General features: G+C 37.3%; 3 protein-coding genes and 1 long non-coding RNA gene across 4 annotated transcripts; 1 reads left to right on the plus strand and 3 right to left on the minus strand.

Annotated features, from left to right (window-relative positions):
- The first annotated feature begins 325 nt into the window (after positions 1-325).
- Positions 326-861, plus strand: LOC136252123 (uncharacterized). Its single transcript, XR_010699363.1, has 3 exons — positions 326-493; positions 542-626; positions 681-861. It is a non-coding gene; the product is annotated as an uncharacterized lncRNA (long non-coding RNA).
- Positions 862-11,691: 10,830 nt separating this feature from the next.
- LOC136253863 (uncharacterized) lies at positions 11,692-12,988 on the minus strand. The gene is made up of 2 exons (XM_066046523.1): positions 11,770-12,988; positions 11,692-11,696 (listed from the first exon to the last, which is right to left on the minus strand). The coding sequence occupies exons 1-2, from the start codon at positions 12,986-12,988 to the stop codon at positions 11,692-11,694; spliced, it is 1,224 nt and encodes a 407-aa protein (XP_065902595.1).
- Positions 12,989-16,029: 3,041 nt separating this feature from the next.
- On the minus strand, positions 16,030-18,635 carry LOC136252124 (uncharacterized). Its single transcript, XM_066044504.1, has 5 exons — positions 18,268-18,635; positions 17,693-17,889; positions 17,325-17,538; positions 17,028-17,266; positions 16,030-16,958 (listed from the first exon to the last, which is right to left on the minus strand). The coding sequence occupies exons 2-5, from the start codon at positions 17,778-17,780 to the stop codon at positions 16,075-16,077; spliced, it is 1,425 nt and encodes a 474-aa protein (XP_065900576.1). The 5' UTR covers positions 17,781-17,889; positions 18,268-18,635; the 3' UTR covers positions 16,030-16,074.
- Positions 18,636-18,991: 356 nt separating this feature from the next.
- Positions 18,992-19,964, minus strand: LOC136252125 (uncharacterized). The gene is made up of 3 exons (XM_066044506.1): positions 19,606-19,964; positions 19,152-19,350; positions 18,992-19,102 (listed from the first exon to the last, which is right to left on the minus strand). Exons 1-3 carry the CDS (start codon positions 19,933-19,935, stop codon positions 19,089-19,091), a joined length of 543 nt encoding a protein of 180 aa, XP_065900578.1. The 5' UTR covers positions 19,936-19,964; the 3' UTR covers positions 18,992-19,088.
- Between the last annotated feature and the right edge of the window lie 658 nt (positions 19,965-20,622).

Raw genomic sequence — 20,622 nt, forward strand, 5'->3', positions numbered from 1 at the left:
GAAATTCTCCCGGAATCGCTACTTGAGAGAGGAGAGAAAAGCCACCTAGCTTAAACATGGCGTACATATCATGTCCATCTGCTTTCAGCCTTTACGTTAGAAGCCGTACACAATGATATTGTCTGGTAAGGTCAGTAGCCTGTATCATTGTCAGTGTCTTTACATAATTACATGTAGATTCACTGGAATTAACTAGTAAGATGCATCATCTGCAGTTAACAAGAATCTCTTTATGATACAATGTACATTGTGTGTCTTCGACTTCATCAACTTTCCAACTTAATCTTGACCTGTAAGGAGATAATGTTTATAGTTACTTAAGCACATATTTACTTTTTAGCACGGATGCCTCAATGTCACTGAGAGCATAGAATTTAAACAACATCCAGTAAGTGTGTTAACATACAGTGACTGTACATCAATTTGTAAACATATATTACAGGTGCCACAAGAAATCAGTGAACAAATAGACAAACAAAATGATGAACTCCAGGTAGCAAATAAGTGCTGTTTTACGTGATAGCAACTGTGCTTATTTTAGTTTACACTACCAATGCTGCTGGTCTAGCAGAATTGTTTTTACAACTTTGTTGGCAACTGCGTGTGACGTACCTTCAGCTATACAGGTAACAAGTATGTGATTGTCGAATATTTCTTTACTATACTGCTATTTACTACAGCTGATAACATGTCATGTGGCAGGCAGTAACTCCAGTGAAGTGGCAGTGAAGCGTTGTTTGCTGATGATGAAGCCTTGCTACTGATCTCTTTTTTCAGTGACTGTCCAATATTGTAAAGCTGCATGGATATTGTAAACATTTTGTTACAGTTTTGCTATATGTCTTTAACATCATTTGAGATTTTATATGGAGTCATTTGCAGACTTTCATGGAGTAAAGGAAACACCTTGCATGCTTATGTGAACTCTCCTAGAGTAACTAAAACTCCCTACAATAGATTTTTCAAAGGGTTCCTGTTACTTCTATGCAGGGTGTTAGTTACTCTTCACAAAAATATAGGGGTGTTAAATCCTCCCTACACTGGGAACTCCCCTAGGGGAGTAATGGTTACTCCTTATTTTTAACAGTGTATTAGAGTATCTCGATCTCGCATTTGCTACACGTAGTTGGGTTTCGAATCATAACTCAGTGATTTGTAATCAGATTCATCTGTACTACTGCAAGAACTTTCTATGATGATTATTCCAACTACACACCGATTTTCAGTTCATTGCTCTTAGCGGTTTACCTGGTAGGAGTGAAAACTAACAGTTTTTTATTTGTAAAAATCGATTGCGTAATTGTGGCACTGGTTGGGTTTTGTGACATATCTCCATGGTCTTTGTCTCGATTCTTTTCAAACCACAAAAAGGCGCTCCTACGATGGTTACTCCATCTACATAGCAATTTTCAACTCATTCCTTCAAGGGGTTTACCCTGTGGGCGTGACAGACCTTCAATCTTATTTTACGCGAATAATCGATCATAACTCCGTGAGGGGGTGTCTATTTTACGGATCGCACCGGGCGAATTTTTTTTTGGGGCAGACTTTCAACTTAGAAAATTTTCACGCATTATTTTTTCCGGATAATGCTGCGCATGTAACACCGGATACTAACTTCGTCAAGACTCAAGAGAACTGAGAGAATTAGTTTGCAGGGCCTCAATGTCCCTCCATGTCGTGTTTTCCGCCAGGTTGACAGTAGAAAAGAAGAGCAAAATGAGTTTAGAAGGAAAGGTGGTTTTTCCAACTGATTGTCAATGGCGTCTCGCATTTACTCTGAGAATACCTCGCAGCACAGAGCTACCCGGCAGTATCTGATTCACAGCTATTGGTGAAACTGATTGGCATGTGAGTATGAAGCAGCTTGTGTTTGCTAAATAAATGGACTGAGGATTAATCTACTGCCTGTCTTATTGAATTTAATGGCCGGTTCTCTCAGCTGAGCCGTCATATAGTCAACAGGGATCATGAATTCTATCTAGATAACTGAACAAGGAATATATTATAATATGGTCCTGTAAAACCTTCTGTGACTGAGATCAAGATGTTTGATCTCATCCAAATATTTATGGGACCTCGATCGCTTGACTTGCTAGTATAAAGCATCAATTGTTTTGTGCTCTTTTGAGAACTTCTTGATTACTTAATTCAGTACAAGCTAACCTCTTGATCGCTTGATTAAATTTTAATACTGGTTGCGGATGGTTCTACAGGAGTTATGGTGTAGTGACTATACCATACTGAACAAGCAACTGTGCTTTTGATTGCGTATTGTATTGTTACTTGTCAGAAAGAAATATGAAGGCATGAATTATGTGTTATTGTTGTAAAAACTAACCAAGTTCTCACAGAATGATATCTATTTCAGACATATAGCACCATCATAGAGGAAGTAACATTTTTCATCATTTGCCACTCAGCTATACAGAGATGGCAGCTGATTTTATGCTTATTGTGTTATAGGTATTACTTTATTATTACCACATGTATGTAAATGATCTGTGATCACATGTGTATTGAGTGTGTTGTTCTTAATTTGTAGGTGGATTCACTTCAAGATTGCAAACAACTGGCTTTCAAAAAACCAACATCTAAATGAGAGTGAGTCCATGATCATGTGCAGCTGAGATGACTGCGATGAATTTGAGACAGGGTATATTCAATAGTTGAGCACTTGTGGGTAAAGACAACAACATAAGACATGATTAAAGTACTTTTAATGTATATTAAAATGACACTGGTATGTTGTGATGTACTGGAAAGCACAACTGTTTGTTGATGGGCTATGGTCTATTGTTATAATTATATAGCAGATGGTTTATTCTTATTACTCGAGTGCATCCAATTGTACTTTTGCTGTGTACTTATGCCCACCTCATTGCGCATTGTTCCACCTTGCCTGTGTATCTAATATGCTAGTCTATCACAAGATCATAATTTTCGATAGTCCTAAACAAGGCCGATACAGAGTATTTCCAATCCCTATAGCTTTAATTGTTGGTGTACCTGCATTATCCAGTGGTGAATGAGTAGTGTGTAATTGAGAGTAACTTTTACTTACTACCAATAGTAAGATATAAAGCTGGTACTGGGACTGAATATAAAAATCCACACCTAAAGGCTGTGTAGTAGATGTAGAGCAAGTTATTTGCTACAAGTGTTTAACATTATGGTAAACCTGTGTAACAAACTTGTATCAGCAGAAGTATTTTAGTTAGTTTCCTGACTATACTTGACATCTTGTCCTATTCACTTAGTAGTGTGTGTCTGACAGCTATAAAGAATTTATTTACATTCACTTCTATTATTTATAGTCCATTGTTGTGACAGCTATAGTGGATGCTTTATGGTATCAACGTATATACTCTTGTTGTCCAACCAAAAGCAACGTGGGAGATAGAAAAGAAAGTTATGAGGTTTACCATAGCTATGCACAATTGGTATCAGTTCTCAGATACTGTTAATTTTGTCATTTGAAATTTCAAAGTACACTTACTTTTCGTATCTATAGATATTTTACTTGGAGGTCACCTTGTCAAACTTAATGTGAGCTACACCCACATTGTATGCTACTGTCTACATAGTATCATGTCCACTTATGGTAGTCTGAATGACATCAAGTAAAGGTGTAATGGCCTCTTATGGGTTTTTGCAGCTGCTTGGGTTAGACTTGCATTGAGCCACACCCACTTATCAATCATTGACTATGTGTGTGAAAACACTTGGGTACTTGTAGCTACTTGTTTATTTCTCTTGCAGACAATTCATCTGTTGGTAACATCCTATATAATGATGCTATGAATGTAGAACTAACTAACAAAGCTTTGGAACTTGTGAACATTGTGCCAAAATGACTATAACTATAGCTCTTGATGCTCACCTGATTTTATAATTTCTGTTAGGATTGGTGGGTCAACTGGATGAGCAGTATTGACACTCGGTATACATCTGAAGGAAGTGGAAGCGCTAAATGGATTTATCACAACATAAGTACTGTGGAACCTCTCTTAAAGCACTGTACACTATAAATTTAACCTTATAATGAAACATTTGTAGCTATCGGTAAAGTTGGTCTCAAATTGTCCGTTACAGAGAGGTTCCACTGGTTATAAGGCATGCATATACTATTCATGCACTAGGTCATTAAAAGTTCCAAGCGTGCTTGACTCATATTATTACTGCTCCTGTACAAGAAACAGCATACAGGCTGTTATTTACATTTACAAAGCTAGCTATTTGTATATAATGAAACCCCTTTAAGATCAGCAATTTGTTACTTCGGTTAAGAGTTACAGTGAAACCTGTTTAAATGGGGCCACTTTTGGGACCCTAAATAAGTGGCCCTATTAATGAGGTGGCCTTTAGCACTGTGATTTACACTATCGTAATGGCTAGTACACTACTGCTGGGTAGAGACGAAACATACAGTATAGGCATAAGTCAGAAATGACTGCAAGTGGAATAAATAAGCTGAATTAAGCATTGAGTACAATAACAGAATAATGAGTGTAGCTTTAATAGCTAAATTTATTGGACATTGAGTATGCAGGGTTCTCAAAAGTTTGACAACTGTAATAGAAGAATACACTGTAGTCACTCATAGTCAACTATGTATCATGACAAGCATGATATAAAGAAATTTTCCTTTATTGATTAACTGTAGTACAGGTGTATGTGTGAAAATTTTTTTAATCATTTTGGCTTTCTGTTATTTAATCTTGGGTTAAATGCCTGCTCAATTACTGGCCACTTTAATTTCATAAGTTTGGTCCTACAGAAAGTAGCTGCTGGTGTTACTAACAAGGTGGCCACATTAACAAAAATTAAATCAATGAGATATTATGGAAAATAGATCTGGGCTTCAGAGATGGTACCACCATAACAAAGTGTAATGAGGTGGTCGCTAAGTGCAGTTTCACTATACTACAGCTGGTGATATAGGACCTAGACAGATGTCCTCCAAAAACAGGGTGCCTACAATCCAGAGGAGTTTCACTTTAACTGTATGATTGAGTCATATACATAGAACTATTATCAAGAGTGTATGATATTATTCACTCTTGCTGTTATATTAGCCTGCAAAGCAATTACCCCCTAGTCACCTGTTTAAAAGGCCAACAATTTGTATTACATCTGTGCCTCTGTGAACTACAATAATCATGCATGCATACATGATTCTTGCATGCTACATGACCTGCCATACTAGAGGGTAATTTTTGCTTTCGCACAAAATACCTGTTATTGCAGATATAACCACATTTTGTCCGAATAACAAGAATAATTGAACATACACAGGTCAGTTATTCAAATTGCTATGTTGTACAAAGGTACACAATGCACTGCAGAGTGTTAACAAATGCTTATTAGATCATCAGATTTGTGCAGTGAGCCCTCCAAAGTTGTAATGTTTGCAGAATTTTACAAGTGAGAAGTTGAACTAAGTTAACCACGTGTGTCAAACAGACGATGGAAATGCCGTCAGTTGAGACTATACCTTGGAAATGCTCCAAAATCTTTTCAAAATTGGACATGGCCAAGCTGTTGTGAGGTAGTGTGATAATGGCAATGATATATGTGACCTGCCCACCTGCACTCCACATTTGGAAATTTTTGATGAAAACAAAAAATCACAAAATAGACCAATTGCTGCTGTCTTAACTCACAGTCTATATAGTAAAGCCAAACTATATATTGAATATACCATGATCTTTATTCCTGTCTCAAATTCATTGCAGTCATCTCAGCTGCACATTATCATGGACTCACTCTCGTTTAGATGTTGGTTTTGTGAAAACCAGTTGTTTGCGATCTTGAAGTGAATCCATGCACCTACAAATTAAGAACACCACACTCAATACACATGTGATCACAGACCATTTACATACATGTAGTAATAATAAAGTAATACCTATAACACAATAAGCATAAAATCAACTGCCATCTCCATATAGCTGAGTGGCAAATGATGAAAAATTTTCCTCTGTGATGGTGCTATATGGCTGAAATAGATATCATTCTGTGAGAACTTGAAGTTAGTTTGTACAACAATAACACATAATTCATGCCTTCATATTTCTTTCTGACAAGTAACAAGACAACACGCAATCAAAAGCACAGTTGCTTGTTCAGTATGGTATAGTCACTACACCATAACTTCTGTAGAACCATCCGCAACCAGTATTAAAATTTAATCAAGCGATCAAGAAGTTAACTTGTACTGAATTAAGCAATCAAGAAGTTCTCAAAAGAGCACAAAACAATATGCTTTATACTAGCAAGTCAAGCGATCGAGGTCCCATAAATATTCGGATGAGATCAAACATCTTGATCTCAGTCACAGAAGGTTTTACAGGACCATATTATAATATATTCCTTATTCAGTTATCTAGATAGAATTCATGATCCCTGTTGACTATGACGGCTCAGCTGAGAGAACCGGCCATCACTATTTAAATTCAATAAGACAGACAGTAGATTAATCCTCAGTCCATTTATATTTAGCAAACACAAGCTGCTTCATACTCACATGCCAATCAGTTTCACCAATAGCTGTGAATCAGATACTGCCGGGTAGCTCTGTGCTGCCGGCGAGGTATTCTCAGATTAAATGCGAGACTGGCGCCATTGACAATCAGTTGGAAAAACCACCTTTCCTTCTAAAGTCATTTTGCTCTTCTTTTCTACTGTCGACCTGGCGGAAAACACGACATGGAGGGACATTGAGGCCCTGCAAACTAATTCTCTCAGTTCTCTTGAGTCTTGACGAAGTTAGTATCCGGTATTACATGCGCAACATTATCCGGAAAAAATAATGCGTGAAAATTTTCTAAGTTGAAAGTCTGCCCAAAAAAAAATTCGCCAGGTCCGGTCCGTAAAATAGACATTCCCACTCCGTGAATGTTCATCGGATTCTTACCAAAGTTGGTACTGAGATCTGCCTTAATGAGCCCTTCAAGTGTGCCAAATTTCAGCCCGATTGGAACACGCAGTGTTTTATGGCGGATTTTGCGAAGTGTGCGAAATGAAGTAGAAGAAAAAAACGAAGAAATTAAAACGAAATTTTGTTCGCTCGTATCTCGGAAATGGCTGGAGCGATTTTCTTCAAATTGGGTATGTAGATTCCCCTAGCTGGCCGGCACTGCTCTAGCAAATTTGGTTTTAATCGGATTAGGGATCACAGAGCTACATAGGTGTGAAAATTGTGTTTTCTTTCTTCCCGCTGTTAATATACTCGCGGTGTGGCGTGCCAGCTTCTTGGGCCGCACGACTGACACACTATCGTGTGTCTTGATATTGAATGTGCGTGCTTGTGTGTGTAGTTTTGGTATGGGCCATAAGTATATTTTGTTCAGTTAACTTCAAGTATAAATTAGTTTTTACTGTATCTACATAGCATGTCATAAGTAGGCATTCCAGCCCAATTTTTAAATTTTGGAAAAGTGGACTTTTTATATGCTCAATAGATAGAGTATTGATTGCCGATCTCAGAAATATATAGTTTGTTGGGTTGGTATTAACTACTTTGGCATGCACAGTGCTTTAAAACTAAAAAAAGGTACATTTTTTTCTCCGGGGCTCCCCATACATTTTAAAGGGGAAAATGGCACAATTGAATCAGGAAGCCATCTAGCAATCTGCATGGACTATCTTGAAACTGCAGTTGCTTCTAGCTGCAAGTTTGTACATGTAATGAGAGTAACTTCAGATGTTATCGGATTTCAACAATCTTTGTATGCTTTGTGGTGAGCAAACATGTTTCACCTACTGCACACTTCTCAATACAATGGTGTATACCCATAGGTAAGTGCCACTGCATGATATCTCAAGTAAGTAAAAACATCAAGTTAACAACTTATAAAGGTAAACAACTAAAGTGAAGGTGCCACAATGATGCAACAATGCCAAGGTGGAGTTGTGGTTTCAATTACGGCGTTGTTATGCTGACTTTGAAGTGGTTTGTATTTTTGAGCTGATGACACAGCCACCAGAAAATTGCTCTAGAGCTGACAATCGCTAACCCGAGCGAAGTAACTACGCACTTTAAAGTAAGCACCGGTGACTACCTTCCACCCGACCCTATGTTTTTTTAAGTTTTAAAGTATTCTACATACATTACAAGGCTTGAAAAGATTACAAAACAACACAAAACTTACTTATATGTAACGCGCATGACAAAACTAAGATTTTCATGATGAACAGCATGTGGACAAACCCCATAGCGATTTTCATCCTCATTGGAGCTCGGACTACGGAGCAATCCCAAGTTAAACGCGAGTTGTTGTTTTGTGCCAGGGTTCTATTGGGGAATAGGGTCTATACGGAGAATTTTTTTATTTAAAAATCTCGGATACTGGAATACCTATCATAAGTTCATATGTACACTCAATTCATCAGGTCCAGGGGGGGGTGGGGGCTTTGGGGGCTGAAGCCCCCCCCTTTCATATTTAGGCTTTACTTGATCAATATGCTGAGTATTATAATGAAATTTTGTCTTAGCATAATTATATGATCACTAATAATACAAATACTCATAAAACCACCTTATAAACATCTTTCCAAGGTATTATCAGTGGATGTATGCTGAAGTTTATGTAACAAGGACCCGGATCAGCATTGGAGGTGTACAAGATCGAGATACTCTAATAGAGCAGTCAGCTAACTACTCTAATAGAACATTCACTGGAAACATGTAGTTGGTTCTGTTATGGAATTTTTCCAAATCTGCCTGCACCTATACATATATACAATGAAGTGCATTGGTTTGTTTAAAGGGCTTCATTCATCCACTTGTGTAGTTAATATATATGGCAATACTTAATTCAGGTACACAATTTTCATTGAAAATGCTCTCAGATTCAATCTTGTATTGTTCAAATTTTCCACGTTCAACATTATATTATTCTAACATTCACATATTCGGTGTTGTGCAATTGTGAGAGGGTTGCATCGTGTACTTGGTTGTCTGTACCTACCCAAACATTTTGATTAGCAAAATGCTTTAGAAAGCCATACCTATAATCTAAAGGCAGTGTGACCTGCAGTTCGATTCCTGGGGTTGGAGGGATTTTTTTCCTTACTTTGGCCCCTTTTCTGTTACACCATTTCAGCTATAAGTCACTAAGTCCAAGTCCTTGAAATTAGGTTAGGTAATCCTAAGGCTGCAGCACATGTTGCTGTCAGACCTTCAGTGCTGGTCACTGTAAAGCATTAATACAATAAATACTTTAGGATTAAGGAAGAAAATCCATCCCTCCTGGAGGAGACTGAGTGTGGCCCCGACTAGACATTGGGTGACCTGCAGTTCGATTCCTGGGGTTGGAGGGATTTTTTTTTCCTTACTTTGGCCCCTTTTCTGTTACACCATTTCAGCTATAAGTCACTAAGTCCAAGTCCTTGAAATTAGGTTAGGTAATCCTAAGGCTGCAGCACATGTTGCTGTCAGACCTTCAGTGCTGGTCACTGTAAAGTATTAATACAATACAATACAATACAATATGAAATATCTACAAGCAGAAAATATTATGAATTTTATTTGGAAATGTTTCCAAATTGCAGTATTTTAGCATCTATTTTTCAAAAATTTCCTGGGGGGGGCATGCCCCCAGACCCCCCTAGTTCCAGCATGCTTCGCATGCTGGGAAGTGTGCTTTACACACCTCTACCCAACAGATTAGTACCTTGAGTTAGCCCCCCCTTTTATAAATCCTAGATCCGCCCCTGAGGTCTGCAGCTAAACAGGTGTGTTTACAATGTGTTGCCAACTTGCCGCATGTCTCATATCTACCACAGTATGTTGGTGTTAACATAAGTTACACTTGTATGACCTAATTAAAATGGCACGGTTCCCTCTGCCAATAGCTACCAGTAACACGATGAACTATTGGCTGAGTTGTACAGTATACACATGCAACATATTATCAGGTTGAGATCTGCAGCGTATGTATGTAGGAAAATATTTCAGAACCACTTTAACATTATATTTTTGTGTTACAAAGTACAGTTTTCAAATATAGGTAATAATAATAATAATAATAATAATAATAATAATTAACTTTACAGTGTACATATACCTACATACATACAAGTTGCAGATGTTGGTATGATAGAATTGGGACATATGGCAGCACACTGATGGTCCACTGACATCCTGTGTCAGTGGCCGGAAGCTAAATTGTAGTAGTGATTAGCTACAAAGTTTACTTACTAGTCTAAGATTACTTAAAGGGGGGGGGGGAATTAACAGTTAAAGGGAGTTGAAGTTAGGTTGGTGAGGGATCTTTGAACACTTTGAGCATGAACATAGAAATGAAAAAGAGCAGGTGTTGTTGGAGGTGAAATTGGCAGTGAAATGATTCCACAGATAATCTAAAAGTTTGGCCTTTATCTTGAGTGGGTTGTCCTGGTAGTTGATAACGGGAAGGGCATTCCAGATGCGAAGAAGCCGGTTAAAATAAAAGTTACTAGTGGAATTGTCAGGTGATCTTGTTTGGAGTAGCTTGTTTCCAGAAGCTAGACGTGTGTGACCAGTTGTAAATTTAATGAAATTATTGATGTCAAATCCATTGTGGGGGTTGTGGAGATTTTTAAGAAAGAACATCACATCATTTACATCAGGAATGTACATCAGGGGTAGCATATGGAGATTAATAAGATGAGACTTGTAGTCAGTAGAGTAATCATTTAGAATGTATTTGGTTGCACGCCTCTGAACACGTTCGAGTTGCTGAATGTGCTTAATTAGGTGGGGTTTCCAGATGACCGAGCAGTAGAAAAACTGGGATCTAACAAGAGAGGTATATAGTCGAGATTTGGCTTGGACATAATTTTGTAGGGAGAAAGATCTTCTTAGAAGTCCAAGTACCTGATAGGATTTGGAGATAATGTGGTTATAGTGAGCATCCCATGACAGGTCGCTTGATAACATAATTCCTAGATCTTTGTATTTATCAACACATGAAATCTGGGAGGTGCCGATATTGTAAGATGTTGGAGATTTCCTTTTAAAAGATAGCAGAAAGATTTTTGATAGACCGAATAGAAGATTCCAGTGGGTACTCCAAAAGTTTAAATTATTTAAGTCTTCTTGAAGTTTAAGTGAATCTAGTGGTGAGGAGATAGTTTTGATGCATTTGGTGTCGTCTGCAAATAGAAACAATAGACAAAATTTAATGATGTCCGGAATATCATTAACATATATGAGAAATAGAAGTGGGCCAAGTATACTTCCCTGTGGGATTCCGGATAGAATTGGGAGAAGGTGAGACAAAGAGTTGTTAATCTTCACACACTGATAACGATTAAGTAGGTATGATTCAAACCATGACCAAAGCTTGCCAGAAATTCCAAGTGATCGAAGTTTGAATAACAGTTCCTTGTGGGGGACACTGTCAAAAGCCTTTTTGAAGTCAAGATAGACTACATCAGTTTGGTCATTAGTACTATGTATGGTGTTCAACATGAGAAGCAACTGTTGCACTGTGGATCGATTTTTTAAGAAGCTAAACTGCTGAGGTGAGAGAAAACTTGAAATGTAAGAAATGGTTTTGTTGTAAACTAGTTGTTCTAATACCTTAGATGTTATACAGAGTAGAGAAATTGGATGATAGTTAGTAACTTGAGTCTTGTCACCAGATTTATGTACAGGAACAATCGTGTGTATGCGCCATTCATAAGGTATGGAACAACTATTTAAACTGATTGTAAACAAATGGTGCAATGGCTTAGCAAGAATGTTAGCATATTGTTTGAGAATCCTTGGGCCAATACCATCAATACCAGTGGCCTTGTCAGTATGGAGTGAGACGAGTGCTTCATATACTTCCTGTTCAGATATTTGGATTGATACTAAATGACATCTGACATATGGGTCAATTTTGTCAGGGTAGGGTGGGAGTACGAAGTCTGAGGAGGTAAACACAGAGAAGAAATATTCATTAAAAAGAGAGGCTTTATCAGCACTGTCAGTGGCAGGAGCACCGTTATAAAGGACAGAGGATGGTATAGAGCTGGATTTTTTGACACTTCTTATATATTTGTAGATCATGGAGTTATTATTTGGTGCAAAGTTATTTATTAACTTTCTTTCAAACTCTGACCTGGCTTTATGGATTTCATCGGACAGTGACTGTTCAGCAGTGTGAAAACGATTCCTGATACTGGAGGAGGGAGATCTGCGAAGTCTTCGTTTAAGAGACCTGATACAGTTAATCTGATGTCTGATTGCTGGGGTGAAATATTTGGGCTGATGAGTAGAATTGAGCTTGATCTTTGGAATAAATTTTGCCATGGCATCGCATAAGGAGGATTTTATATATGACCAGATAAATTCAACATTGTTAGACTGGAAACAATTAGAAAAATCAATATTGCACAGAAAGTTAGTCAGGCCATTGTAGTCTCCCTTATTGTAGTCAAAAATGTAGATTGGTTTAGAGGTGATACTGTGCTGGGTAGTTGATAGCTGGAGTTTGAAGCTGATTAAGTAATGGTCAGACTTTGTTACCGGATTTGGATCATTAGATATAACAATGTCTGTGACTGAGTCGGGTGAATTAGTGAAGATTAAGTCAAGGGTATTGCCATGAATATGGGTTGGACTGTCAATAACTTGAGAGAAATCATATTGGAATGAAAGATCACATAAGCTTGAAGAAAAATTGCAGTTACTAGACAGAGTGGCCCAATCAATGTCTGGGGAGTTGAAGTCACCAAGTATATAGGTCTTTACTAAGGATTGCATTGTAGTCTCTAAATAGGACAAGAGATCCTGCTTGTATACTTCAGAGCAGTTAGGTGGGTTATAAATAAGACACAGGTTAATAGGTTCATACAACATTAGCTGGACAGTAAGGGCTTCAACTTCATCAGGGATGCTAATAATTCTACTGGGGATCGTCTGTTTAATTGCTATCAGTATACCTCCACCTCTGGTTTTACGATCATTACGGTAGATTGAGAAGGAAGGGTAAGATTTAACCTGTTGCATTTGTGCATTGTGTGTGCTCAGTTATTCAGTCTGACATGCCATAATAGATCATACTATGAGAGTGCAGGAAATTTAGTAATCGACATCACATTGTGTGTTATCGAAGTTCTATAAAATTGATGGATTACCATTTTAAATAGTACATTATAAAGAACACGTTAAATTACATAACACATACAGTGTAATTGAAGCCTCACAGCAGAAAGTTGGAAAAAAGTGGTATTATTGTGAATAGTAAAAGGAAGAAATTACAACCATGCATGTACATGATGACCTAGTTAGTAGCAGGGGCAGATCTAGGATTCCCCAAGGGGGGTGGGAATTTGTAATGGTGGCTAAAAAATGTGGCATCTGATTGATACAACTAGTAGTGCAGTGCGAGAAGAACACTCAGCATGAGGAGTATGCTTTTATCTAGGAGTTCTTGGAGCATGCTTTTATCTAGGAGTTCTTGGAGCATACCCTTCACAAGAAAATTTTTGAAAATTTAGCTTTCTGAGATTGAATTTGGCAATAATATTGACTGAACCTTATCAAATAAGCAATTGTGAGCCACTTGTAACTAAGTGAAATCATTATTTTCTAGCAGTGGTAACTAGTCTTCATATAAAGGGCACAGCATAAATGCCGTAGTATAAGTTCAAAGTGGGAGTTGGTCTTTGTTCTTTATAGTTTAAGAATTTATTGATGAATGTTCTATCAGAGTAGTTGACTGTTCTATTAAACTATTTTGATCTTTAGCAGCTTTTTAGCAGTTTTACCCCTTTGTTTCCCTCTTGTTGATCCCTAGAAGAGATTAGCCCTTCTATTCTTGCTCTTTCCATGTTTTCATGTTTTAGATGCAACCACACCTGTATTGTAGCTTCTACTATCTTTCTAGCAAGCACATGGTAAAAATTTGGAGGGAGAGTGCTTCAGCCCCCCAAGCACACCCCACTAAATCCTCCCTTGAGTAGAGTTAGTTATTTTGCTGCACATGGTCACTAGAGAGGATGTACTAATGCTGATAATGCTGGAAATATGAATGTGTGATTCAGTGGCAGATCTAGAAATTTTCAGAGGCGGTTTCAGATTCCACTCAACACCCTAGCTGTAGGTCGAAGACCAAAAAAAAAAAAAAAAAAAAAAATTAAAAGGAAATTTTAAAAAAGGTCATGCAAAACCTGCTGTAGAATGCCATTATATGTAATTGTGATTTCAAATGTAAAAGTAGGTTTTCGCCATTAGAGAGTCCTTCTATAACACACTATGTATAACTTGTGGTGATTTTATCATCCAGAATAAATTTGGGGCGCACACTATTTTCAGAGGGGGTTTCAGCTGAAACCATTGCAACCTCACTGTATCCACCACTGTGGTTGTTTTAAAGTAGTACAGTTTGTAACTGACCTGACATGTGACAAACCAAACTCCATTATATGAAAAGTCACCTACATTGATAACTTGTCTTGTCCATTAATTAAAATTTTGAAAATTACACGGTCATAGTGTATATTAGCTTTAAAAGTGGTGATTCATGAAGATCTTCAAAAAGCAGGCAATTTATGTGCCTATGCATGCCCTGTTTTTTTGCTGGTCCTGAATGAATGATTAACTGAAGTCCATAGGGGATGTCTATAACACTTATTTTGAGACATAATCTCATTTACACCCTGTAATAATAACTGTACTGTCCATAAGTAAAATGTATTGCATTTTATAACATACAGTTAAAGTATAATAATGATACTCATGCAACACATACAGTTGGCACTTTGGTATGTATACATGCTGCACCTCATTCACCATTGTTGTATTATTAATTGCTGTATACACACGCAATACAATTCAAAACAGTCAAGCTGTGAAAAAGTAAATTACAAGTTCAAGAAAATGTGGCAGTGTTGTATGTATTATAGTATGGCTATAGATACACATTGTAGTGTATATAACAACTATAATACAATAATCAACAGGACTAACACTATACAAATACAGTTGCAACAGTTTTATCTATATTGAAATATCTATACTATAACATAAAATGTTATGATATGTCCAAACTTGTAAAACACACCATAGAAAATCAGGGGCGTAGCCAGGATTTTTGAAAGGGCCGCTGAGAGACTTTCAATATTTTAATGAATCAAAACTAGCGAATTGCTGTATTTTTAGTACTATCATAATGCATGTAAGTACCCCTGGAATGAAGCCAATGCTAGATAAAGCTACCTAGTGGAAACAGACGACATAACACACAGAGACACATAATATAGACATCTGTAAGTGATAGCTATCCCACCAGTATAGGAACCATGAATCCACTGATACAAATGGAATGACTTACAATCAAAACATTAAATATGCATTGCATGGATTCATATTTTGCATGCCCAAGTGATATAATATAAATTATTAGATATATATATATTTAAACACTGCACACCAAGCTATAACAGTATAAGGTCATGCTCAGTTTTGAATTTAATGTTAGAATGTCTAAAAAAATCCACTAATGAAGTCTCTTAACATATGGATATTTACATGCACGTTCTAGTTCTATTAGAGTGTATACGACTGCTCTATTAGAGTATATCGATCTTTTTGACAAGTTTTCAAGATGGCTCATGATACCTCTGTAAATCCTTCCCTGAGAAATGAATGCAAACTTTATATCAATTGTTGTGCTGTGCCATACACTATTACTCACTCGTTTTGCCCTGCCATGCACACTAAATAGATGGTGTTAGAGTCCTGCTGTATAAAACCATAGACATTATATACTACGTACCTATCTGAACCCCCCTCCCACTGCTTGAAGGTTCTTAGTTTACTAATTTGTTAAGTTGCTTTACTGTAGTTGTACCCAGTTATACTGATAGTAAAATGTCAGTAACTTTAAGTATATGGAACATAATTGTTTTACTAAGTTTTAAACTCTCAGTACAACATCAGTGAATGTGGGTTTACTGAAAAACTACTAAAATAACAAACAATTAACTGTTCCATATACTGGGGATATACCACCCTAGTAAACTAAGAAACTTCAAGCAGTGTCCGTACGCCCCTGAAAATTATGTATAGGTAAAAATGATAAAAATTATTATTTAATGCCAGAATACAGCTATATATAATGTTCTAGCTTGTTCTGTTGTAGGGATAATTACTTTGATGTGGTAACCATGTTTGGATAAATCAATTGTCACATCATACAGTTCACCCACACTTAAATTGTATAATACTTTGTAATTACATTTGCCATATTTCTGTGTGGTGAACAAAGCTGAATATACTACATCTCCATAGTGCAGTCGAGAATTTCCATCAGCAAGGTAGAAGCCACGTTGTTTGTTAGCTTCTACCAGCCTAACCAGTTGATTAAGAGTTAGGAGGTCTTGAAGAGATGTACTGAAACTCCGTCGTTGATACACCACATCTACTAGCAAATCATTTGCTGATTTCTTAACATACACTTTCCGACTGAACACAGCTAACTTTGATTTTCGTCTTTTGAGCAACTGAATTTGGTAATTACCATATGGCATAGCTATGCTGAATTTAGTAAGTTTTTGTGTTGGTCCAAGCACGGCAGCGCATCGGAGTTTGCCTCTGACATTATCGTAACATGCTAGTGTTTGCAAACTATGGGTATCCCTGATCGCTTTGGAAGTCTTTGATAAATTCCTTTTAGACACTGCATATAGGAAAGTGTACTGTGAGGGATCATTGACACTGCAGAAGACAACAGAAAACTTCACATTCTGGCCATCTGTAAATGAGTTTACATGACAAGGAACCATGTCCCTTGTTGTAAAGTCCTCAATGTATTGCTTAAGACCACCCTCATCAATACTGTCAATGACAACGGAGGGTTGTTCAGGTAGCAGATCACTTTGGCACAGTGGAGTATCATCTATGGAAGGTGAAGGAGTTTGAGTAGTAGACATGGTAGTCTCTGCTGTAGTAGTGAATGATATGGGTGTGGATGTGCCTGTAAAAAATCATCATGTGGCTGCTATATGAATCGTTTTAGTGTCTTTAGTTATAAACCAGCTCTTACCACATATGTTTCCAACATAGACAAGCCTATTGGGTGTTGTGGCAGCAATCACTGATGGTAGATTTTCACCGTGATAAGTTTCCAAATTAATGGCATTCAAAGTTGATTCAGCTAGTAGTCGTTGTTTTATCTGATGTGGACTATCATTCGGATACCTTTGTAGTAAGAGGGCAACTGCTCCTGCAACTGTAGGACAAGCCATGGAAGTACCACTCATCTGTGCTACCCCTCTATCATTCCTATAGCACATGAACAAATATAAAATGATTCACACACGATATATTATATGTAATTTACCTGTGTGAAGCACTACGTATCCACTGCCCTGGGGCAAACACATCTACACATTGTCCATAATTTGTACCAGGAGAATTTGACAATGAGTTGAACCAGTATAGCATATGTCCTGGTAGGTTAGATATGGCATCTGTTGCCTCCTGGATAGCTCCAACTGTGATAACATCTGGTGAACTTGAAGGCGAATATCTGCATGAGTCGTTACGCTGATTTCCTACCACAAAATGAAAAGTAGCTAGCAAAGATGAATTAAAGACACGCATGAGAGACTTAAGTCGTATATGCATACACACCAGACATGACTAAGGGTTTGTGTTATAAATGCATGTACAATTGTGCCATATAGTAAATAAGTTGAACAGTCTTACCTGCAGCAGTCACAACTACTATATTATTAGTGACAGCTGCTCTAATTGCAATGTTAACAGCTGGAGTGATTGGTCCAATAAGAGACATTGAAATTACTGATCTTCTTCCAGTTTGTCTGACACGTCCAATAACATGATTGATCCCAGCAATGATATAGGAAAAGAGCCCTGACAGTGTGCAATCCAGCACCTTGATGCTAAGTGATTATAAATTAAAATTGATATACTAAATGTCACACATTAGTATGAACAGCAACTTGTATCGAATATCTAGCAACTGCAGAATTGCTTTTGTTACTTGAAGCTATAACCACTGTTAACTGTTACTGTCTGAAAATGAAACAATCTACATAATAGGCCATATTCTACCAAATACAAATTGAATTTTGACATGTGTGGTGAATTTACCAAATTTTTGAATCCCAACATGCTAATTAGTCTATAACAAATTTCACACTGTCTATGATTATGACATACAAAATAAAGACAGATAGAGTAAGGTATATAAATTCAAAAACAAATACATTATAAGTTAGCCTGTGGTACTTCATTAAATTACAGCTATATCACATCACCTGTATACTCTAGCTCCCCATGCTACTCCAGTTAACCTCCCAACAGCCAATCCTGCACAGTGAGTACCATGACCATGATCATCATCTCCTTGACCACCAAACTCATCATATCCACCAAATGATGCACGTCCTCCAAACACCACATGATCATAGTTGATCCCAGTATCAAGTATGTACACATCCACACCAGAACCTGTTGAAAGAATAATTGAAATTACAGTGCATGGAACCTAAACATATACCACTTTCACTCCTCACTTTAAAGGGAAGGGGAGGTGTATAAACTGATGCCATAATAGCACTGCTATCAGTGCTCAGGAATGCATTAACGATAAATGGAGGTAGTACCTACCTCCTATTCTCATTAGTGCATTCCATGCATTCTCAGGAATCATTACATTTCTTTGATGATCTTCTAGTGACACTTCACAGGATTGATAGTGGGTTTTAGCTAAATTAATATAATTGCAAAGGCTCTTATGTTTTGGATCACAACTGTTGAAGCCAAACTTGTTCAAACTTCTAAGGTGGTACTGCTGCCTACCCAGGGGAGAGTAGTAATCAATCATAACATTGTGATACGTATATACTGCACCTAACTGTGGTGTAATGGTAACTAAGCACCAGATGTAACTACTAGGGTAAACAATGAATCAAATCAAGCACACATTATTAACCAGATATGCATGTAGGCAGACATGTGGATTATTGTGTATATTCATAACCGATTTGCACATATCCATATTTTAAACTGTAATGGTATATCTAAGCGATGGTGCTTTGAAAATGGTTGCAACTAAGCAGAATATTGTGTAGAGAGTTCAACTTGCAAAAGCTACAACTATAAATAATTTGCAGTGCAGAAAATATTTATTCTTATCTACCATCACTCTTTGGGCAGTAGTGTTTGTTGAGTGGTAAATTCCGTTGGTCTAATCTGTCAATGTTCCAGCTCAGTTTCACTTCATCATCCTTGCCAATAATGTCAACATAATTTGATTCTGGCAAGTGTTCCTCCATGTCTAAGTCGCCATAAACCTTCTGGTCCTCCTCAACATGAAGTACCTCATTATTCTCTATGACCTGTGAATACACACACACCAGTGTTACTCTATAGCAGTACTGTGATAATTATTGACTACAGTGCAACTTGCGTAATTGGACACCACAAGAACAATCACAAGTGTCCTGACTACACATCAAATTTTCCAGGTCAGTTTATTTGTTTAAAAGATGCACTTTAATTAATAAGACCTAACTAGATGTCTGAATTACAATACAAGTGACTTTTGTGTCCATAACAATGTACAATTGCAAGTTCCACTGTACACTTGTCACCATTTTTAGTCCTTCTTCATTTAGTTCAGCTGTTACCATGCTACCAATATTGTCTTGTACTTTCAAGTTCCTGGAGTCTACTGGGCTGTTAGGATCACCAGTGGCATCAGTGAGGTCACCAATAAGATGTGAGGCTATTGAGTTACCATCGTTCTTCATTATGATGATGTAGTGTCCATCTTGACGGGCTTCTACACTTCTAGCCTTTCTTAATTTCTTGTGATGAAATTTCACAGCATCAAATAAATCAGTGGTGATCAGTTTTGATGAATTCCCAGCCGGTGGCTGGTGCAGTGTTACATCAACTAACAACTGACCACTGCAAGCCATCAAAGTTAGTACTACAAATAAACTCAACATCTCAGGTAGATTGATGGTAAAGTCCTACAGGGACTTCATTTTATACCAGCAGTGAAGTTGGTATGGTATTTGTCACTTCACATTTGTTCATTCACACTACCTGTCCCCCCCACATGTCTTTATAACTGGTTAATGAATGTATCAAGTTATTATTCTTCAAGCCACATATCTGTCCATTGTAACTACCCATACACAACCTGACTGTTGAATCATTACAATTATGCATGCAAACAAAACAGACTCTACAGACATTGATGATTTACCTACAAGAACAAGGCTGTAACCAGCAGACTTTTACTGCAGAAAATTTTAGTATGAAACTTTTCTTCCAAATCAAGCAACAATGTACCTGTCTAGCTACAAATTTAATCCTCCAAATCTTGCCATAGTCATGTACTCTACCAGTTTTTCTTTTAACTCAAAACTTTTAAGCATATGCTATCTGAATTCTGTCCCAAGAAAAACCCTTTAAAAGCAGATCACTAAAGACTGACATTTCAGTTAAGGATGGACTTGGCTTCTAAATTTTTGGACGAAATTGTGGACCCTTTTTGTTTCAGAACCCAACCCCCCTCCTCTTTCAGGCCTAAAGAATGCATCCAATGGAAATGAGAATCCTCTATGTATGTATCTACCGGTACTTAATTGTATATGTTT

Source organism: Dysidea avara, chromosome 4, assembly GCF_963678975.1.
Source record: "Dysidea avara chromosome 4, odDysAvar1.4, whole genome shotgun sequence".
Lineage (NCBI taxonomy): Eukaryota > Metazoa > Porifera > Demospongiae > Dictyoceratida > Dysideidae > Dysidea > Dysidea avara.